The sequence below is a fragment of the Lactuca saligna genome, chromosome 8, assembly GCF_052625555.1.
Source record: "Lactuca saligna cultivar CGN05327 chromosome 8, ASM5262555v1, whole genome shotgun sequence".
In the NCBI taxonomy this organism is placed as follows: Eukaryota; Viridiplantae; Streptophyta; class Magnoliopsida; order Asterales; family Asteraceae; genus Lactuca; species Lactuca saligna.
In genome coordinates, this window is record NC_136424.1 from 165644781 (window position 1) to 165668962 (window position 24182).

A 24182-nucleotide genomic window follows, 5' to 3' on the forward strand; every position below is an offset into this window, starting at 1 on the left:
GTTGCTGATATCTCGATTGAGGAATCTTCGATGGTTGCTCCAATGACTCCCGAACTATACATTTACAAAACTTTTAGTCAAAAACTAAAAATCATTCTAAGGGTAAAATGACCATTTTACCCCTTGTCAAAGTCAATGCTTTGGTCAAAGTCAATGTTCTGGGTTGACCAACTCGCCGAGTCAACCTTTCAACTCGCCAAGCTCTTTAACTCAAAAATCTTGGAATCATGACTCAACTTGCTGAGTCGTTCCTCCGACTCGTCGAGTCCTATCAAGGTGTTCATAGTCACGACTTGGTGGATCAACTCGTTGAGTCCCTCTAGAGACTCGTCGAGTTCCACCTTAAACTGGAATGGGACAACATGACCCGAATCCTCGATTTCCCTTATAGACTCGACGAGTCCCTCTCTCTGTTTGGTCATCTTAACAGATTAAGCCCCTGTTTTCTAGATCCAAGGTCCATACTTCGCTTGTTCACTGGAAATGATCTTTCTAAGGGTAAAGTTTCCAACTTACTCATTGATAGCCCTTGTTGGAGGATTTAGCTAAAACCCTAATTCTTTTAAGACATAGATCTTGTCCAAAAAGCCTTAATATCCCAAACCAAAGCATGATAACCTAGATCTAGGGCCTAGATATCAATTGAACAGGTAAAGTCTCGATCTTGCTTCCATGCATCGCCTCTTTGAGCACAAAGGCCTCAATGATGTCCTTAGAGTTTGCATGGGGGGCTCTAATGGCATAAATTTTGCACCTTTATGTCATCACAAACCCTCTAGGAACTAGATCTGGAAGAATACCCACTTGGGTCGATCCTTTCCCAAAACTTATCAATCTAGGACTAAAAACCCACATAAAGAGGACATAAAGAGATCTATTGAATCACAAGTCAAGGTAGAAGTTTGATTACTAGAAAATGTAGCAAATGGATTGTAGTTCTTGGATCTACTCTTCCCCTCTTGAGCCCTCTATCTTCTTCTTCTATAAGCTTCAAAAACACACCAAGATCACTCAAATGGATCACAATCTCAAAGAACACTCTAGGGTTTAGGACAAGGAGGCGGGAAATGGGGCCAAGGGGTGGGGGTTAAGGAGCTTAAATAGGGTGAGAAACCCCAAAATTAAGGTTTCACTCTGGCCGAGCTACTCGTCGAGTTGAGAGCTCTTGACTTGTCGAGTAGGTAGCTTAAAACCCACGCATATTATACCCTCTACTTAACAATTTAGGGCCACCAGCTCGTCGAGTCCTTATTTCAAAATAAATAAATAAATGAGTTAAATGCGTACCAGGAACCAGGCGTTACAATTCTCACCCACTTGTCTTAGACTTTGTCCTTGAAGTCTGATGCATCTGAAAACAACTCTGGGTAGTGCTCCCTCATCTCCTCCTTGAGCTCCCAAGTCCACTCTGAACCCTTACGGTGCCACCACTGCACCTTCACTAGCTCAACCCTCTTGTTCTCGGCTCCTTCGTCTTGCGATCCAGAATCGCCACCGGTCTCTCAATGTAATTTAGGTTGTCATCAACATGGATATCCTCTAAGGACATAACTACCGTGTCATCCACTAAGCACTTCCATAGCTCGGAAACATGGAAAGTGTTGTGGATCTAGCTGAGCTCTACAGGAAAATCCAATCGATATGCTACCTTTCCCACCCAGACTATGACTCTAAAAAGGCCGATATACTTGGCGCCCAGATTTCCCTGCTTCCGGAACCGAATGACACCCTTCCAGGGTGAAACCTTCAGGAGGACCATGTCACCCTCCTGAAACTCCAAATCCAAACACCGCTTGTCCACGTAGCTCTTTTGCCAACTCTGAGCAGTCTGGAGCCTGCTTCGGACCTATTGGATCTGCTCTGTGGTCTTGAGTACTACCTTAGTACTCCTCATGACCCTATGACCAACCTCACCCCAACAGATTTGGGTCCTACAATTCCTCTAGTAAAGCATCTCGAAGGGAGGACGGTCTATGATGGTGTGGTAGCTGTTGTTATACAAAAATTCCGCAAACGGAAGATACATATCCCAACTGCTACCGAAATCCAAAACACATGCACGAAGCATGTCCTCAAGATTTTGAATCATCCTCTTTCCCTATCTGTCTGTCTGGGGTGGAAAACGATGATGAATCGGAGATGAATACCCATCTCATCGTGGAACCGCTTCGAAAATCTGAAAGTGAAATGGACATCTCGGTCTGACACTACTGAGACAGGCACTCCATATCGTACCATTACCTCTCGGTCGATATACTGTTCTGGATCGGAACAATGTGAGCGCTCTTGGTCAACCGATCCATGATGACCCATATCGAATCAACCCCACGTGCGGTCCTGGGAAGCTTAGTGATGAAATCCATAGTAATGTCCTCCCACTTCCACACAGGGATGTCTAACAGCTGCAACTTTCCGTGAGGTCTCTGGTGCTCTGCCTTGACCTTCCCACAGGCCAGGCATCTTTCTACGTACCAGGTACATCCTATTTCATGCAGGGCCACAAGTAATTGGGTCGAAGATCTTTGTACATCTTCGTCGCCCCGGGATGGATAGAAAACTAGACTTGTGGGCCTCATCCATCAATATCTGTCATACTCCACCCCAGTACGGTACCTAGACCCTCCCATGGAGGGTCAACAACCCACGGCTATCGTAATCAAAGGAGGCCACCTGGCCATGATTCGTTCGCACTTACGGCACTCCTCCATTAGGCCCTCAACATGCGCCTCTCGGATCTGCTCCAGCAATGGGGTAATCACTGTCATCCTTAAATAGATGTCTTAAATCGGGTCCGCTACCGCCTTGCGGCTCAGGGAATCAGCCACCATGTTGGCCTTGCACAGGTGGTAGAGGATCTCACAATCATAGTCCTTCGCCACATCTAACAACCGACGCTGCCTCATGTTCAGATTTGGTTAATCCATGAGGTACCTCAAACTCTTGTGGTACGTGTAAATGGTGCAACGTACCCCGTAAAGGTAATGTCGCCAAATCTTGAGGACGAACACCACACCCCCAGCTCTAAATCATGTGTCAGATAGTTAGCCTCGTGAGGCTTCAACTGTCTCAAAGCATACGCTATCATATGACCCCCACTGCATCAAAACTGCTCCCATGCCTATGATCGAAGCATCACAGTAAACTACAAAGTCATCAACTCCCTTTGGCAAGGTCAGAATTGGTGCCTCGCATAATCGCTGTCTGAGGGTCTTGAAGGCTACCTGTCACTCAGGCCCCCAGTGGAAAACCATCGACTTCTTGGTTAATTGGGTCAAAGGAACTGTAATCTTAGAAAAGTCTTGAATAAATCTCCGGTAATATACCGCTAGACCCAGGAAACTCCGAATCTCAGTTGGAGACCTCGGAATCTCCCACTGCATCACGGACTCTATCTTGGCCGAATCAACCAGAATACCCTTCTGGTTGACAAGATGCCCAAGAAACTACACCTTGCGCAACCAGAACTCCAGCACCTCCCTTAGGTGCTCCTCATGTTGCTCCTGATTGTTGGAGTAAACCAAGATGTCATCAATGAAGACTATTACAGACCGATCCAGCATCGGTTTGTACACATGCTTCCTGAGGTCCATGAACACGGCTGGAGCATTGGTGAGCCCAAACGACATCACCACAAACTCATAATGACCATATAAAGTCCTAAAAGTTACACATCATCGTCCCTGACTCGCATCTGGTGATACCCTGATCGTAGATCAATCTTGGAGAGCCAAGATGCTCCCTGAAGCTGGTCAAACAAATCATCTATCCTCGGGAGTAGGTAACGGTTTTTCACTGTTACCATGTTCAGCTCCCGGTAGTCTACACACATGGGATGTGACACGTCCTTCTTCTTCACAAACAGGATCGAGGCTCCCCATGGTGAACTGCTCGGCCTGATAAATCCCTTGTCTAGCAGCTCTTGCAGCTGCGTAGACAACTCCTGCATCTTGGGAGGAGCCAACTGATATGGTGCCTTGGCTATCGAAGCCGCACCAGGGACTAGGTTAATCCTAAACTCAACCTGTCTCTTTGGAGGCCCCCCAGGTAAATCCTCCGAGAATACGTCCAGGTACTCTCGCACTACCGGTACATCATCAACTGTCTCCTTACCGTTATCCCGGGTATCCATGACATAGGCGATGTATCCTGCGCAACCCTGTTGAAGGTGGCGCCTCGCCCTCGCTGCTGAATAGAAAACCGGTCCGCACTGTGGCCTCTCATCTTGGATAACTAGCCCTCCCCCACTAAGAGTCTGAACCCTCACTAGTTGCTGCTTGCAGTCAATCACTTCCCCGTTGGGGATCAACCAATTCATACCCACTATAACCTTATACCCATGCAGGGGAATAGGAACCAGATCTAATGAAAATTATCGGTCAAATAATTGTAGTGTACATCCTCTATGAACCCTCATAACCCTAACGGTCCTGTCATATGCTATCTCCACATCTAGTGGGCAATCCAGCTCCCTTGGAGCTCCAAAAAATCGCTTGTTGAGCGCGAGTGACACAAAAGGTCGGGTGGCACCCGAATCAAATAGTACCAAAGCTGATATATCGTTCAATAAGAATGATCCTATAACCAAACATATAAACATAAGTAACAATCAATATCAATAAAGAGATAAGAGAAAGATAAATACTCGTCGCCACATCGGGAGCTGCTCATGCATCCTCTACAGTAAGTTGAAAAGCCCTGCTCCGCACCGTATGCGCCTCAGCCCGGCCCTGACGGCCATATATAATCCTTAATGTGGCAGGAGAAGGTGCTACCACATTTTCCTGCTGCTGCTAAACTTGGGCATTAGGACCGCTTGTGTCCCCTCTGATTGAACTAAAAGCAAATCAGATATGATTTTGTCGTGGTGGTGGTAGTGGTTGTGCAATCTCGGCTCACATGACCAGTTCGGCCGCACTTGTAGTAGCCCGAACTCCCTGCCTTGTTCGTTCCCTTGTGAATCCTACCGCATTTGCCACAACGATCGTGGATCTACTGGATCTGAGATCTGTGATCTGATACCTTGTGCTTCTTGCCCGAACTCCCTGACTGACCCCCTTCTGGTTTCCTCTTCCTCTCTATCTCTAAATCCAACTCTCTCTCTCTCTCTCTCTCTCTCTCTCAAGCCCCATCAATCATGTCCTCCAATGTCTTACAGCTGGAGCGGCTTACAAACTGGCGGATATCACTCCGCAACATATCATGATATCGGGCCTTTTGCATCTCCTCGTCCACCACGTACTGCGAAACAAGAGGGGCCCTCTTCCTAAACATGGCGGTGATCTCTGCCACTCTCTCTTCGTCTACTCAAGATCCTGAAACTCCATGGCAAGCTGTTGCACCTCTATCACGGGTGCAAAGTCGACCCTAAACCTGGCCGTAAAGTCACTCCAAGTCATAGCATCAAGAGTTGCATCATCACCCATGGCATGTCTGACCTTCTCCCCCTCGGGACATCTGTTGGTGTGGAATGCATTGGCGACATCTACCAACCATCTAGTACTTGCAATGGGGTCCCGAGCCCCATGGTAGTCGGGAGCTCCACAAGCTTTGAACTCCTTGAAAGTCAGTGTGCGTGACCCCATCATGGCCGCTACCTCAATGCGCAAAACACGCAACCTCTCATCCAAAAGCTTTAAAATACCCTCCTTGATCGTGCCAAAGATCACAGGAGTCTGATCCAGGATACTATGTGTGATATCAGAGGAGACGAACTCCCTAGTCTGGTCGTCTAGCTGCCCGGCTCCTGAGCCTGAGCCGGATCCCTCACCGGCACCTGAACTGCCGACTAGTATGTTGCATAAAACCACCATTATGAAAAACACATCATAACAAACATCATAATACTAATAAATTCTCAAGGGATCATATATACTAAAAGTCCCTTGGATTCATCTCAACCTTCCTTGACTCGCGTACGGATCCTCTGCTTTCTGTAGTACGGGCCCATACTACCTTCCACATCTATCCGTACTTTCCTCAAGAACTACCTTGAATTCACCAAGTCCTTTCTACTACTAATGCTTCACACGCTACTCTCATCAAAGGCTTGCCCTATGGTAATCACCATCCCACTCTCCTCTATCAGTTGCATAAGAAGGCCCTGCTATCTTCCTCTAACTAACTCACAAATACTATTAGATATCACTATGACTATATAATTCTTCGAATGAGAGGTTCTACCCTACAACGCTTAGACTCAGACGAGAGTTGCGAAATAAGGCTAAACCTAACCTTCTGAAATTATTTAGTCCTTGCAATATGTAACTTAACATATTCATTTACTAGTTAGTAAAACATAGCTAGAACTCTTAAAAGCACAAAGCAAGCAGCATTCGAGTATTGAGTACACATAATCAAGCATATACTAATTATGACATCATACTGACTAATATGTACTAGCATGCAGTTCATAAAGCTGATTCACACATAACAGACACATAAGGCATCCTTCCGAGATCCTTAGCCCTAATTTAGCATGCAGTTCTCATAAACATATCATTACATAAACTTGTATGGGTAATTTGGGAGTACTTACTTAAGCTCGGCTGATTGCATACACCACACTGTTTTCTCTTTTTCAAAATTCTTTCCGCTTTTTCTAAAATTCTTTTTCTTTTTCTCAAAGTTCTTTTTATAAAAATGATTTTCTTTTGAAACTTTTCATACCAAGTCCTCAGCTTGAGTTCAGAAACACCCGAGAGTGTCTCTGAATCCCTCAAGCCAAGGCTTTGATACCAACTTGAAACATCCCAAAAATACGGTCCAAAAAATTCGTTTTTAAATCATTAATAAAACCATAAATGTCATTATCATATAAAAGTCAATAACCATGTATCTCAAAATGTCATAACAACTGTCAACATATCAAAATCTCATATCAAATATCAGAGTAAATATCCCAGGCTAGAAACGGTGGTATGTGTCATGCGATCATCTCAAGTCCTTCCCTTTGCTAGCAGAAGTACCTGAAACCAAAGCTGAAAACCATAAGCACGAAGCTTAGTGAGCTCCCCCAAACTACCACATACCATACACATAACATGTAAAATATAACATAAACTTTAGGACTCCACCCAACTACATTAGGACGAACCCGACATTGGACTCCTACCCGGCATCGGGCTTACCCCAGCATCAGACCTCATCTGGCATCGGGCCTCACCCGGCATCGGGCTTACCCCGACATATACACAGCATATCATATATCATAAGCACATAACGTAAGAATATAACATAAGTATATAACCTACATCGAGCTTGCCCCGGCATCAGACCGAAGCCCTGAACATATAACACATAACATATAAGCTAACATTCATCGGCCTTGCCCGGAACACATAACACATAACATGCATGAATCACAAAGACATCAAGCATACATATACACTTTTCAGGACCGCCCCAGCATCAGACTGAAGTCCAGAATACATACTCTACATCGGGCTAGCCCCGACATCAAACCTAAATCCAGTATATACTAACATGCATAAACGGGCCGGTATTGGTGCCTTCGACCTGTTCCTACTGAAGGAAAACTCCTCTCAAACTGGCTGCTAAAATCTCGAGTGAGGAATCTCTGATGGCTGCTCCAACGACTCCCCGACTATACATTTACAAAACTTTTAGTCAAAAACTAAAAATCATTTCTAAGGGTAAAATGACCATTTTACCCCTGGTCAAAGTCAACGTTCTAGGTTGACCAATTCGCCGAGTCAACATTTCAACTTGCCAACCTCTTTAACTCAAAAATCCTAGAATTGTGACTCAACTCACTGAGTCGTTCCTCCGACTCATTGAGTCATATCGAGGTTTTCCTAGTCGCGACTTGGCGGATCAACTCGCCGAGTCCCTCTACGGACTCGTTGAGTTCCACCTTAAACTGGAATGGGACAACACAACCCGACTCGTCGAGTTCCCTTATGGACTCGACGAGTCCCTCTGTCTGCTTGGCCATCTTAACAAACCCATGTTTTCTAGATCCAAGGTCCATACATCGCTTATTCATTGGAAATGATATTTCTGGGGGTAAAGTTTCCAACTTTACTCGTTGATAGCCCTTCTTGGAGGGTTTAGCTAAAACCCTAATTCTTTTAGGACATAGATCTTGTCTAAAAAAGCCTTAATATCCCAAACCAAATCATGATAACCTAGATCTAGGGCCTAGATACCAATTGAACACGTAAAGTCTTGAGCTTGCTTCTATGTATAGCCTCTTTGAGCTTAAAAGGCCTTAATGACGTCCTTAGAGCTTGCATGGGGGCTCTAATGGCATAAAGTTTGCACCTTTATGTCATCACAACCCCTCTAGGCACTAGATCTGGAAGAATACCCACTTGGGTCGATCCTTTCCCAAAAGCTATCAATCTAGGACTAAAAACCCACATAAAGAGATCTATTGAATCACAAGTCAAGGTAGAAGCTTGATTACCAGAAAATGTAATAAATGGATTGTAGTTCCTAGATCTACTCTTCCCCTCTTGAGCCCTCTATCTTCTTCTTCTACAAGCTTCAAAAACACACCAATATCACTCAAATGGCACACACACCACCGTTTCTAGCCTAGGATATTTACTCTGATATTTGATATGAGATTTTCATATGTTGACAGTTGTAATGACATTTTGAGATACATGGTTATTGACTTTTATATGATAATGACATTTATGGTTTTATTAATGATTTAAAAATGAATTTTTGGACGTATTTTTTGGGATGTTTTATTTACGTGATATTTTAGCCTTAGAAGGCTAGATCCAGAGTAGGGGCTTAGTTCTGCTTAAAAACTTCTGAATGAAAGAATGGACTGAAGGGACTTGACGAGTTGGTTAGGGTTTTCCCCAATAGTCTGGACCCGTTACAAACTCGGCGAGTTGGTGAGACAACTCGGCAAGTTGAGTTGGTGAGACAACTCGGCAAGTTGAGTTTGATTTTCCCGATTTTTCAGAAGAAATGAAGGAATTCGACGAGTCGCATAGATGCACTCGACGAGTTGGGTCAACATGGACTGTTGACTCAGGTGTTGAAATCCGTTGAGTTTTAGGGTTTGGTCAAGTATGGATTATGGAGACCATGGAGTGGTAAAATGGTCTTTCACCCTTTCTAAGGGTTAGAAAAAGGGTTAGCTTAATATCTTTAAAGTTGTGGTTATAAAGTGTTAATTAGAGATGATTATGACATGTAGGTGAAGTCTAGACCGATTGTTGAGTACGAGACGTGCTTGTTTACGTACGAGGTGAGTCTTCTCATTATACTTGCCTGAGTGGTAATATTATAAGACCAAAGGGTCTTATCTGAGTATTGACCGGAGGGTCTTATGTGCTTATACTGAGTAATGTGATATATTATGCATTCTGTCTTTGTGATTTATGTTGTATATTATTTTGTGCCTTATTGAGTTAAGACCAGAGGGTCTAAATCAAGCTGTGAGACAGGAGGGTCTTCACTGAGATACTGGACTGGAAGGTCCAACCCGAGCTGTGAGACCGGAGGGTCTTTACTGAGACATATGACCGGAGAGTCCCTATCGAGTATAGCCATGAGAGGCTAATTATTTGTGTGTGTGGTATTTTGGGGAACTCACGAAGCTTCGTGCTTATCGTGTTTGTGTAAAATGTGTTCAGGTACATCTTAAGATCGCGGGGAGGAATCGGCATGATTATACACACCAGCTTGAGATTATGTTTTGAGGATTCTGGGATATTATCAAACATTTTGTTGTCTTGCGTTTTGAACAATTTATACTTTTGGGTTTTGAGAAATGTGAGATTGTGATTTATGTGGTTTTAAAAATGATTTTTTTTTTTTTGGAAAATTTAGAGTGTTACAAGAAACTAGTATATTAATAAAAACACAATCACTTATATTTTTATCCCGTTAGTCGACATAAGTAAAGACAAAAATCGAATATATTTATTCATATATTGAATGGTTAGTGAGTGGTCCAAACACGTGTTGTTTGACAGTGTTAGCTCCTAACGACATTTGGCAATGTATTTTCTGGGTTGTCACAACAGCCCACTTACAATTGAAAGTGGTATTCAAAACGCACATATTGGCCAAGGGACAGAAATGCTTGGGCCATTAAACTAGTCGATCGCATTCCCTTGGGGTTACATGCGACTTTCTTTAGGAGAAAAAAAAAACTTATGTAGTTTACTTCTAAACATCCCTTCTAATAGTTTGACATTTTAAGTTGCTCTCTCAATTCCATTTAAAACTTTATAACCAGTTATATTTATATTATTTTTAGTTATTGGTTAATCCTTATATATTGTATAATTCTTTCAGATATTAAATAACACTAGTTTTATAAAATTTATTTCATTATATAACCGTAAAACCAAAATCAATTACAAAAACATTTATTCGAATAAAAAAAGCTAATGTCGCTGAAGGAAGTAAAATTTGGTCGTTACATATTGTAGCATGATATAATTGTTAGAAAAATGGATGAATAGATTGCTTGGATTCTCTGAAAGTCGTGATTCACTATCAAATTGAAGTATTTCGATGGTACAAATCGAACACTCAATTGGATGAAATTCAGAGAATGAAATTTGAGAATGTATATGAAAATGTTCTTCAACATGTACCAGAATATTGACCAAAAAACGGATATATCAATCCTGTCTGAAAACAGTCAACAGACAGTTACAAACTATCATAAAACTACCAAACTGTGATTAAACGGATGTCATGGAATAAAGGGTCAACTTTCTAAAATTGGATTTTTGATGCAATTTTTAATATAGCAACATAGTCCAAATAAAAAAATTTCGCACTGACCTGGCAGCTCGATCCCAGCCAGGGGCTCTGCCCCCGGATCCCCGTTCGTTTAGGGGCTTCGCCCCTAAATAGCAATGTACTTTAAATCTTGAAAAACCTAAACAAGTGTGTACTCCTACACCATCCTAACTTGTTCAATATTCAACAAGATCACTTTTGGTCAACAAATTTAATCCTATTATATTTAAATAATATTTGATGATATAAAATCACCAACAATAATGTGTCCCCCCTATCAATAAATTTAGCAAATAATTTTGTTGTTTTGTTTTAGTTGTATGATTTTGGTTTCCTTTGCGAACTTCCTTAATTGGTGTGATTGGATCTACCGACATGAGAACTAACACCTTGGCCTCCCGACATTTTATGTTTGTTGGAGAGAGAGAGAGAGAGAGAGAGAGAGAGAGAGAGAGAGAGAGAGAGAGAGAGATTTATGGGGTAAATTTTTGTTTTTTTTTAACTAGCATTTTATGGCCGTTGAAAAAGGTCTAGACTATAGGCAGATCTACTATGTATCCAGGGGTGGCCTGGGATACCCGTCAAAAAAAATTTAGTGTAATTTTTTCCAGATTTTTTTTCTTACTATGTATTACATGATTTTTTTTTTATCGGAATACCCCTTTACATTGATCCTGGATCCGCCACTAGTCTAGATCAGACCTAGACCCAAACAGGACCATATATTAGTCATACGATTCAAAAAATAGCGGCCGCATTGACCAAACCGGTTTTTTCTAATACTGTTTTTGGATCGGGACTAACTCGACTTAAAACTGAAAGGAGATCTCATAACACCTGAAAATACGGAGGAATCCAAGACAAGCGGTTTAAAATGGAACCACATCTTAAACCGGTGAGAATGTGAGATCCAATCTATTTCCTTTTTGTAAAACCGGTTTAAACTCGTTAGAATGTTCACATCTACTTCACATCATCTTTCACTTACGCCTTCACCAGCCAAATCTTTTGGATTTGGTAGAAGAGGGGTCGGACCCAATACTATGATTTCATGAACAACGTAATCCTCACTATCATTCAGTTATGTTTTTGTTTGTTAAAACTAATATATTCTTTTATAAAAAGATAAATCGATAACTAGTATAAAAAAGTTTAAAAACTTAACAAAAATACTACTTTTTTATTACAGAAATTAAAGGTATTAAAAGTAAAAACTTATTGCATAAAACATTTGCCCAGGATAGAGACACGTCTTCAAAATAATTTCCCTCCTCCGGCAAAAGCTTTGTGGGGTTTCTCTCCTGAACAATCCAACCGTTAGCTCCACTTTTCCTTTTTCTACATCTATTTTAGGGTCCTCTTCTTCCAATTATATCTTCAAATTTTGTCCTTCCACCACGAATAGAGTATCTTTTGATTCCGGGAGTGAATTTACTGAAATGGGTTCGGAGCAGAAGCAGAAAGAGAATACCGGTGGTTCATTGACCACGGATGTGGACACGTCGCCGCCGTTTGCGTCGGTGATGGAGGCTGTCAGCCGGTTTGGTGGAGTCGGCTTCTGGAGACCTCACTCCCATAACCCCACTCAACCTTCCCAGGTATATATATTTATCTCTCTCGTAACTTTACTTGATTAAATTTAAATATGCATGCTTGATTATGTAATGATGTTTCATATTTATTTTCTCGACTTATTGCGTTTTCCAATTCTTTTCAATCGATTGCAGACTAGCAGCGAACAATTGCTCGATCATTTGCAGAACAATTCGGGAACAGAAGAACGAGAAACCCTCGAAGAGTTAAAAGTCAAACTGCAAAAAGAAGTCAAAGCCGAAGTCAGCATTCACCGATCCGACGATCGGAACAACGAGGTACGAGTGGAGTTATCGGAAAACGAAATCTTGAAGAGGGTAAAGGAAGCAACTGAAGACGTAAAGCATTGTACGAGGATTCTTGAAGAGGTTTTAAGAAGAGTTGAGGCCACTAGAAATGGAACATATTTGGATTCTGATGCTGTGGTGGTGGCGAGGCCGATGATGTCGATAGGGCAGATATTGAGCCGGAAGTTGTTTTTGGCCGGAGAGCGTCCGGAGAAGAGTTGTATGAGATGGAAGGTTTCGTTGGCAGAAATTATTGGGAAAGGTAGTGGTAATGGGGAGAAGAGAAATGGTGAAAAGAGAGTTCAGGCAAAAAGAGCGAAGTTGGGGTTTGGTGGTGGTTGTGGTGGTGGTGGTGGTGGTGGTTGTGAGAAGGGAGTTCCGGCGAAAAGAATGAAGTTGGGGTTTGGTGGGATTTCGTCCATGGTGGCAAGGAAGAAGACGTGGAAACAAAGCCGATGATTTGGTGTTAGTTTTGGCTGGTGTTTTATGATTTGGAATCTTGTAGGAGGCATTTGTTTATAGTGGTGCTGTGTGCTTGTGAATTTAAGGATGAATTATGCTTGATTGTTATGTTTTAATCATGAAATTGGAATGATATCTCAGCGTCTTTCTTTTGAATTTAAGGACTCAATTATCAACGTTCTTTTGAATAATTACCGAAAAAAGGTTAATTATGTTTAAGGACTAAATTAACTTTCTTTTGAATAATTACCAAATAATTATTTGTAGTCTTATGGCCCATTTGGCACGAATAGATGTGAAAATAGTGGCTTAAAAAACATATTGTGGAACAAACTTACAACATTTGTTTAAATTTGTTTTTTTTTTCTTTCCTTTCATTTATAACAAGATGATTCCTTGCGTCGGGTTTATGTTAGAAAAAAAAACGGGATAAAGATAAACTTGGATAAATAAGAGTTGTGAAACACTTTCAGATTAAAGCATTTCGAGGATACACTCAAAATCTCTAATCGGATGAAACTCATTGTTTTTCTAGAAATGGAAAATAAAGAAGATGTTATGAAATTTGTACCCAAAATAAATCCGAAATTGATCATATAACAGAAACTAACTTCCTGACATATGGCAGTTACAGGAAAACAACTTCCTGTCCAAAAACAATCATATTATTTGTCGTAAAACTAACATAAAATCGGGCCTATAAATGGATCACAAAACTGGGTGTTTTTACAAACAATACAGATTTCTGAGACATTTTTTATATAGTAACATAACTAATATAAAAAAAAATCACACTGACTTGACAGCCAGGGGCTCTGCCTCTTAGACCCTGCTCCCAGGGGTGCTGCCCCCTGACCCCCGTCAGTTTAGGGGCTTCGCCTCTAAATAGCAGTATACTTTCAACAATGACAAAATTAAACAAATGTGCATTCCACACCATACTAATATGTTCGATATTTATCAAAGTGATATTGATCAATAAATTAACCCCATTACACTTAAATAATACTAGTTATATAAAATCACCAACAGTTTATTCATCATAGTCAAATTCTGGAATTTATTCCTTGTAGGAATGGCTTTTTCCAATCAACCAAACTATAATATCTTGTAACCATTTGGATATTTTTGAAAGATTAATCTATGAGTGAAGCTTATGTTTCTTCATCTTTATACAAAGAGAATAGCCTTTCCACCTCATGAATCCATCTTTTTGGGTTGGTACCATACAATGTTTCACACCCCGAAACCGAAGGCGGAAACGTTCTGGGGTGGACTCCACGTTGAGTATCAAATCCAATGCACATAGTAAGCAAAGTAAACAACCATTACATTACATATTAGAATTTACATGTGTTCAAAAGTAAAGTGTTACAAGTGTTATACATATATCATATGAACAAAAGTTAAGACGAGTCTTCTGTACGCTCCGTCTTCTCCAAAAGATCGTAGGCACCTGTCTAAAATGGACCTGAGAATACAAGCAGTTTGAAAATCAGCATAAAGCTGGTGAGTTCATAAGATATTTGTTTTCTGAAAATGTACAAATTCCCTTTGGTTTTCCAAAAGAGTTTGTTATCCAAGAAAATCCCATATTTTCTTATATGTAACGTTTGATTAAATGTTTTATTACATGAATTTGGTTATGTTTAATTGTTATCCCAGGAAAATCCTATATTTTCCTAAAAGTAAGTTTAGTTATTGAATCTCAATGTAATGTTTGATTATCTATCAGACTTGTCATATTAGCTAGGTATTCTGATATCCTATTTGTGTTACACTTGAATGTACATAGATGCGTGCCTTCGTATTCGTATTTCTGTTCTTAATCATATTAATTTTCGTATTTTATATTTGTATTTGTATTCATATTTATGTTTGTATTCCTATTCGTATTCGTATTCGCATTCGTATTCGTATTCCTAATCCTATTCCTAATCCTATTCGTATTCGTATTCGTATTCGTATTCGCATTCGTATTCGCATTCGTTTTCGCATTTGTATTCGTATTCGTATTCCTAGTCCTATTCCTAATCCTATTCGTATTCGTATTCGTATTCGTATTCGTATTCGCATTCGTATTCGCATTCGTATTCGCATTCGTATTCGTATTCCTAGTCATATTCCTAATCCTATTCGTATTCGTATTCGTATTCGTATTCGCATTCGTATTCGTATTCCTAGTCCTATTCCTAATCCTATTTGTATCCGTATTCGTATTCGCATTCTTATTCGTATTCCTAGTCCTATTCCTAATCCTATTCGTATTCGTATTTGTATTCGCATTCGTATTCGTATTCCTAGTCCTATTCCTAATCCTATTCGTATTCGTATTAGTATTCGCATTCGCATTCGTATTCCTAATCCTAATCCTATTCGTATTCGTATTCGTATTCGTATTCGTATTCGTATTCGCATTCGTATTCGTATTCCTAATCCTAATCCTAATTCTATTCCTATTCGTATTCGTTTTCGCATTCGTATTCGGATTCGTATTAGTTCTAATTGATGATTAGTATGAATTATTCGTAGATTATGAAATATAATTTAGATCGTAACACTTTATCAAGAAATCTATGATTAATCTGAAAGCTAACTTCGTAATTCGAACTATTTTATTTAACACAATTTTCGATATTAAAAACATACAGAATATAGACATTTCAACTGAAAACAATAAGTTTGAGTACAAGATTTCCTTGTACTTTTGCTTGTATTCCCCCCCTGAAAACATTTGAAAAACATTTGAAAAAGGGTAGGGGTATGAACTCACCAGTCGAGAAACGTGTCAGATTGGATGCTAAGTGTCGGTTATGGGCTTGATAACGTGCGAGGTTCCTATGTAATATGAAATGATATACAAATGTATCTAATTAGACTTTAAATCACTAATTAGATACGATTATACACTCCAAAACGCGAAAACACTTCAAATCAAGTGTTTGGAGTGACCCGGGTGACATCTAAGGTCGTGTATGGCTTGGATAATGTGTTTACTCTTCAAGAGTAAACTCCTTATGGATTTTTCGGCCCTAAGACCAACTCCACATGAGTTCACGGCCGTGAACTCATGGGTAAGGGGTTTTATGGTGCTAAATGGCCTTATATGACTTGGGAAAATTAGCTAGGATCAAATCTAGGGCATAGGAATGGATTTAACTCATTTATGGACCATTTAATGGAGTTTACGGCAGTAAACTAGGTGTTTACGGACGTAAGCTACCCCATACCCATTCCTTATGTGTTTTGGTGGTGTTAGAACAATCACATGTGATTTAAACTCATTTTACAAGCCTTGGATGGAATTTTGGGCACATTTAATTATGTTATAGGATTTTACGGCCCAGGAACCCATCCTTGGGGGGTATACGGCCGTGAACTCCTAAGGGAGGGGTTTTCATTAAGTTTAAGGCCTCTAACACGTTTGTGGTTGCTTCTAGACTTTATTCCAAGGCTATTGGTGTGTTTAAATGGCATTTTAACACTTTAAAATGAGTTTACTCCCCCATCATATGGAGTTTACGGCCCAAGCATGTTCTTGGGCAGTAAACTCATGTTTACTCTCCAAAAGTTAAGTTCAAGGTGTTCTAAGTCCATTTTGGTAAGCCCCTAAGTTATATCTAAGCTCCTAATGTGGTTTGGAATGGTTTTTGGGCTCCAAAACCCATTTTATGTGAGTTCACGGCCTAGGACTGTTCTAGGGCCTTAAACTCATGAATATGGTCCTAAATCATGATTTGAACTCGGATTTGGAAGCTAGAAAGGTTGTACAACAAGTTAAGGAGGTTACCTTGAAGATTTGGGGCTTGAATTCAATGATTTTTGGACTTAAAGTATGGATTTGAGGAGAGAGGTTAGAGAGAGAGTGAAAAGGCTTCAAATGAAGCTTAAACCACTTTATATATGGTTCGGGTTTGGGACACGGTAGAATTCTACCCGATATCGACGTTAAACGGAGCTTTTGGTCGCACCCGATTAAGTTGTCCTAACCCGGTGGGACAAATTCTAAAATTTATCTAATTATCATATTGGGTGTTTACTTAAGTTTCTAATGGGTTTGGATACTAATTAATTCATAATAGAAGTCTCGAAATAAATGACTTAATTTTAAAAATGTAAACGGAAATGATTTGAAAAGGACGAATTTATAGATGGAAACGGGTTTCGGCAATGGTACGAACTTCGGGTTGTTACAAAATGAACGCACCTTACATTTGTGTCATCGTCTGCTTCTCCAATAATATTTGTTCCACCATTCTTTTCTTCCAAATTGGGCAGAGGTGGTGGTGGAGATAAGTGGCCGGAATCTACCGAAGATACTACTTCCTCATCAAATGAAGAATAGTTATTCGTGTGTTTTTGCATCTCTACCATGGAATGATTGAGTTGTATCTCTTCCATGGAAGAATGCAACACTTTCCATTTTTTTTCTTCTATCCACAATAACGAAGTTTGGGTTCATTTCTCTTATACCAATTACGGGTGTAACCGAGTTGAGACTACTCGTGAGATAATCGAGGCTAATTTGAAAAATATTTGAAATCAACTCGGTTTAGTACTCTACTCGACCTTGCTTGATTACACCCTAATACCAATTGATAAATACCCATCACATACTAGGCATAAGCCTACGTGTAGAAGTCGTTCACAAAATCCAAATTGTAAGATGACTAGACACCTAGACTTCCAAGCAACCAACTAAACTTACATTTGACCAATATGGGATCATAACATCTTCCATGATTTCTTTCAAAAAAAACATCTTCCATGATTACTTCATGTTATCCTTTATCGTGTTAACTTTCTCTCGCTTCAAAACATGAATTCAAAATGAAACACCACTATCCATTAAGAACCAAAAAACATAACAAACAATATCCAACTAAATAAACAAATACAAAATATTAGTATGTAAGATAACTTATGTAATTTATATAATGTAGATACATACATGTAAAATTATTAAAAAGACAAAGGTTGAAAGATGACCTTTTTACTAACATGCAATGGGTATAACCTATGCAAATATAATGTATGGTTTTTTCTTTGTATACTACTTAACATTACTTAGGACTACACCTTATAACATGTGTAATACGTGTACAATTTTTTGAAATTCCAGGATATCATGCAACAATACAAATATTTTAATGAAATCTGTCAAAAAAAAATTGTGACACTCTACATATCAACATGGTTTATTAGAAATTCTATGTGATGGATAAGCAACATGTCCTTCATTTTTAAAATCAAAACAACGTACTTTTAGTTTTAATCCAAAAGTACGTCATAATTGTAAGCTCTCGAAGCCAGATGTAATGCAACATAATCGTAATATTTTACACTACTAAAAATAATGAGTCATAGACTACCTCTTAATCTTCTATATCTATTTAAAATAATAATAAACAAATAAAATAAAATAAAAAACATAAATGTCCTCATCTTCATCATAAAAATATTCCTAAAAAACATGCCCACGCAACCCTAAACAGTTGCAAAGTCAATCCAACAAACCAAAAAAAGAAAGAGGTATTCTATTATTAGCTAAAAATTAAATAAGGTCACATGTTCTACCGCCTTACTTGTTATGTAGATAGAGCAAAACAGGTTGGATATTATGAGCCGACTAAAACCGATGTCAGCTAAACAAAAACCTCAGATTTCTCTCTCACCCCAAAAAAAGAGACCATGACTCATGTTTTCTCATTTTTTGAAACATCATCATAAACAGCCCTATAAAACTTATCCTAAATCTAATAACCAAAAAAAAACATCCCTTGTGCACGCATGGCATTTGTATTGCTATGAGAGCCAAAACAAGTAAAATATGCATATTTAATATTCTAAACTTTCCTCCAAAAGAGCATTCATCTTCATAAAAGAAAAAAAGAAGAAAAAAAAAAAACGTATATTAAAGTCTATCATAGTTTCTTGTTTTTGTTTTTTTTTTCTTAAATCTTTCATTCATATGACCAAACTGACTGTACATCTTGACCCGAGTAAAGCCCACCAACAGGTGGCATCATCAAGCCTGCCGATCCCATTCCTACCCCTTCACCAGAAACCCCAGCACCACCCTTCTCATTTCTGTCCCACAAAAAAAAAAAAAAAAAAATCAATTTTCAATAAATGAGATAACAATTAAAATATATTTATAAATTATAACACTTACTTCGCCCAAACATTATGACCAATTCCTTCCGGAAGGTTTGAATTCTTCAAGCGGTTGTTAATGTTAACGTTGTTATTACTTGACATAGAGCCGTATGAAGTTCTCAATGTCCCCCATGGATCATCATTAGCTTTTCCCATTAACCCAAGAGTATCCAAACAAAGAGGAGTACTATTCCACATTTGCCACTCCTTCTCATTTCCACCACCATGTTCTTCCAGGGGCAAATTTGTCTTACTTTGAGTGCTGGAAACCGATAACCTTGACATAGGAGATTCAATCGGTGATGGCCTGTTAACTTCAGAATGGGCCTTCACGGGCCTTGACTTTTCAAACCCTAAGTCCAGTTGAAAATCGTCAAGTGATTCCGAGACTGGCCCGATTAAGGATGCAGGGTCCAGCACGTAACATGGGTCTTGAAAATTGTCGAATTCTTCCACTTCCGGTGGAAGAATGGGATTCGATGGAAATCCGACAGGAATGGAATTGGTGATTCCTTCGGTTGGTGGAATGGAATTAGATATTCCTCCGTTTGGTCGGCTTATGACATTTGTGGTGGTGGATGGAGGAGTAGTAGAAGTAGTAGTTGATGACCGAGTGAATAGCTGATGCCATGATCTTTTAGGAGGAGGACAAGGTTGGGGCTCAAAAACCACCTGCAAAGAAAAATAAATGTTAAAAGAGTTGAAAGAAACAAATATGGTTGTTTTAAATTTAAAGAGTTAAAGGAAAGAAATGAGAAGAAGAGAACTTACAGGACGAATATGGTTATGATCATCTGGATGTGGATTTGATTTCCCAAATGCACGATCATTCTGGACAAAATCTCTCTTATTAGGGGTATTTTGGGAATGATCTGAATAAGAAATGGATCTATGTTCTCTTGTGTTTCCAGCATTTGAATTTGCATTTGTTCCTTTCCCAAAGAAACCACCTGTGCCAAGTGTTCTTGAAGATGGAAAAAAGTTACCCCTCATTCGATCCAAATACCTTCCGCCAACAGTTCCCTTGTTGTTATGGGTATTTACAGTTATACCCTTTGACCCATGTCCAGTTTCAGTGGTGTTGGACTTTAAAGTCAAGTTTTGACCACGATCAATGTCCCCTTTCTTGTTTCTTTCAGTTTCTTTCTTTTTCTCGTGGCGTTTCCTTTCGGTTTCTTTCTTATCCTTTTCTTGATCTTTTTCAGTTACTGTTTTTTCATCTCTTAACTTCCTACGTTCTTCAACTAACTTTGCAACTTCTTCCCTCTGTTTCCTTTCCTCTTCCTCTAATTGCTCCCTCTCTAATCTGGCCTGTCTTTTCTCTTCAGCTTTCCTGCGAGCTTTTTCACTTTTGCTTTCATTACAATTTACACCATTGTCACCCTTTTTGGATAAACCCCTAATATCTGTATCCGTTGAGGTGTTATCTTCAGACAAACTAACTCTAAAAAGCTTCCTCAAAACCCACATAACACCCAAGAAAACAGCACCTAAACTCTTGCAGACAAAAACAAGAAGAAAAGAGTATGATTTTTCAGAAAAGAAGTGGTCACTGTAACTAGACTTCCAAGAAACAGACCCGTGAGCCCAATTACCACCATTTTCAAGCCAATCCTGACCACATATCCAATTATTATCAGACCAAACTTTCCCATTCAACATCTTCTCACCTTTCCCTACCAAATCTTTTAAAATCCCAGAATTTGAAAGGCGACCTAAGCCAGGAGGAACAGATAAGTCCAAGACAGGTCTCTTGGAAATATGTCCACAGTAGGAACACATGAATTTACCTCCAGAAGGGTTCTGATCACGATATGGAGTCAAACAGTTCCTGCAACGCCTGATTGCAGTCTTTCTAAGCTTCTGCATTTCAATGGCTTCAAACCTTTTTCTCTCTCTAAGTCTAGCATTCCTACGAGCACGCCAAGAAGAAAGTTGGGGCATCAAGATTTCATACCAGAAGAGGGTGATTAGGAGGACAAGAACGCAAGCTAGCCTTGGTGAAGTGATTTCAAAACGAAAAGCAGGTGGAAGGAATTGGGATAACAGCCACAGTCCAATCAGTGGGATTACCAACCATGGTAGCATGGTAGCGACCTTTCTTGACCACTTCTGAATCACACAGAGTATACACATTATCCTTCAAACAGCACCCTATCTTGAATCCTTGTGTTTCTCCCTTCTTTCAATCACAAACCCTAATAGCAGCAAAAAAATCCACGATATGACAATCAGAATTACAATCCCTTTTCTAAACCCTAGAAAAAGATAGGCGCGAAATGGCATATTATTTTCAGGAACAATAATAACAATACGATAATCGGTGAGATAAAATGCTGAACTGGAACAACGTCGGTAAAATTAGGGTTTTGGTAGCTTAAAAACCTCAGTGAATAAGAATCACAAAATTTAAAATGAACAAGTACAGAACAATGAATGGATAATAAATGAAAACTAATCGATTTATTAGAGTTCTGAAATGAAAATTAGAAAAAACAACACTTAAGGAGATTGAAAGGAATAGTCCATTACCGGAGATAGATTACCGAAAATTAAACTTCCGATGCCGGCCGATGAGATGTCGCCGTTGCACGGCACCCTTTTCCCTTTAAGCTGTGACGGTGATGAAGATGATGGTTTTCTGACGTAAATTGGGAGAGAAAATTGGGAGAGAAAATGGTGACTCGTGTATATATAAATGAGTGGTGAACCGGACGGTTTTTATTTACTTGAGTCTTGTAAATGGACCGGGTTTAAAAGGCTTCTTAGATAAATTTTGACTAAATCTAGAAATTCCTTCTTGTTTAAATTATTTAGTTTTCTACATTTGAAATGGTCACAAATTTATCTTGTTGTATCTATCAAACTAGTGACACTCATTCTATACATTCAAATAAGCAAATTATATTTATAACATTTTAAAACATGTATTTCAAATATTTTTTATAATTTAAATATTTAAATAATTAGTTGAATTATGTATTAAAACGAATGTCATGTGTCTAAGAGGATTTAAACTATTTATGATTCTTTTAAATAGAGTTGGCGCGCAAATATCTATATGCTAAATTGAAATTGGCGCGAAAATATCTAATATGATAAATTGAAATAGACTGGTCAGTTATACTGAAACCAGATTTTAATATTCGGTTGTAAAGAGAAGTAATATTATTTGTCGTTATTCTAAAAAGGGTTTTCGCCGTATATTCAATAAGAAAACATGATTGCGGGCATACAACTAAGTCATGTGACGTAATGTAACGATTATTGTAAACTTAGCAATTCAGTTGTTGACGTAATATAACGATAATCTAAAACTTAACAGTTCAATGGGTGACGTCAGTAAGTAGAATACTTATATTTTGCAGTAATCTTTGACTTCGAATTTTATGATATAATTTGAATTTGGCGTGCAGTATGTATATGATAGATTGAATTTGGCGCGCAAATATTTATATGATAAATTGAAATAGTCTGATCGGTTGTACTGAAACCAGAATTAAATATTCAGTGGTAAAGTGAAATAGTATTGCAAGCAGAATACTTATACTTTGCTGTAATCTTTGACTTGGAATTTTATAATATAATTTGAATTTGGCGTGCAAATATCTATATGATAAATTGAATTTGACGCGTAAATATCTATATGATAAATTGAAATAGACTGGTCGGTTATACTGAAATCAGATTTTAATATTCAGTTTCAAAGAGAAATAATATTGTAAATAGAATACTTATACATAGCGGTAATCTTTGACTTGGACTTTTATGATATAATTTGGATAAGCACACAATCCAACTATAGGGGTTTATAGGAGTGTAGAACTATATAGGAACTTTGGCTTGTAATAAAAGCATAAAATCAATACATTACATAATTGTTCGGTCATAGACGTCTATTGTATTGAATTCTTCATATGAAGAGTGGATTACAATCTCTAAAACTCACAAAAGTGATATTCATTATGGTAAGATATTTAGTGATGTATTTCATTTCCTACACAATGAGGAAATAATGGTGTATGGGGCGTGTGAGTCACATACTAATATCTCTATTTGTATTTAGGGTAAATTACATTAAGTTATCGATTTACTTGCTCTTAAAAATATATATGTATAAATAACATAATAGAAGATGCTTAACTAAATCTTCAATATAATCACATATAAGATAATAACTAGGTAGTTAACCATTGATATTTGGTGTGGGATGTTGATAAATCATTTGTAATGTCGCCACGTTATTCATAGGGGTAAGGCTCATGACATTAACTGCTACTTACAATTGTATTAACAATTATGAATAGATATATAGTTTTTATATTTTCTTTAAGATTTTAGTTAATATTTATAATTATTTGTGGTGTTTGTAAATGTAAATGGCATCTAGCGTAATGTTTACCGGAAGCTTCTAATCCAACGATAGCAACAGTATCAACGGTATCAGGTCTTGTTTTTCTTTCTTTAGAAGTAGATTAGATTTATCGTTAAAAAAAATCGTCAACGATAGACATTTTTTTTTTTTGAGGGGGGGGGGGGGGGGGTTTCAAAAGTTAGTCACAAAAAAATGTTTTCTGCGAAGGTTACCTCTGCGGGCTCCGCATATTAACCACCACCCGCATTGTCTACAAATAACCCAAAGAAAACTCATTCCCCTCCTTACATGTAAGAGTCCTTGTGATCCGGAGAATGATGATTCTACAAGAACGTGCCAAACGTGTCACAAAATGTCCACCACATATCGGGCTCCCAGCCCGAAAACTAACCGCATGCTCTGCTAAGTACCTTGCCAAAAAGTAAGGTATGTTGCAACAGATGCCAGGTGCCAAGATTGTCCATAAAAAAGAACTAATTGATTTTTGTGACATTATCTTCGAGCTTCTTGTGGTGAATAGAAAAAGTGATGAGTCGGTGGATAAGGCGATGGATCGAGGACCC

The 24182-nt window shown here is 38.9% G+C and overlaps 2 protein-coding genes across 3 annotated transcripts; one reads left to right on the top strand and one right to left on the bottom strand.

The window, feature by feature from the left end:
• Window positions 1-11987: 11987 nt before the first annotated feature.
• Window positions 11988-13241, top strand: LOC145008057 (uncharacterized). The gene is made up of 2 exons (XM_078966681.1): window positions 11988-12341; window positions 12471-13241. The coding sequence occupies exons 1-2, from the start codon at window positions 12183-12185 to the stop codon at window positions 13080-13082; spliced, it is 771 nt and encodes a 256-aa protein (XP_078822807.1). The 5' UTR covers window positions 11988-12182; the 3' UTR covers window positions 13083-13241.
• A 5666-nt stretch (window positions 13242-18907) lies between these two features.
• LOC145010814 (uncharacterized) lies at window positions 18908-21923 on the bottom strand. 2 transcript variants are annotated; one of them, XM_078969362.1, is made up of 4 exons: window positions 21777-21923; window positions 20016-21442; window positions 19261-19916; window positions 18908-19175 (listed from the first exon to the last, which is right to left on the bottom strand). In XM_078969362.1, exons 2-4 carry the CDS (start codon window positions 21378-21380, stop codon window positions 19049-19051), a joined length of 2148 nt encoding a protein of 715 aa, XP_078825488.1. In that variant the 5' UTR covers window positions 21381-21442; window positions 21777-21923; the 3' UTR covers window positions 18908-19048. The 2 variants fall into 2 exon arrangements, with proteins under 2 accessions (XP_078825488.1, XP_078825489.1); XM_078969363.1 differs by having other exon boundaries at window positions 21791-21911.
• Between the last annotated feature and the right edge of the window lie 2259 nt (window positions 21924-24182).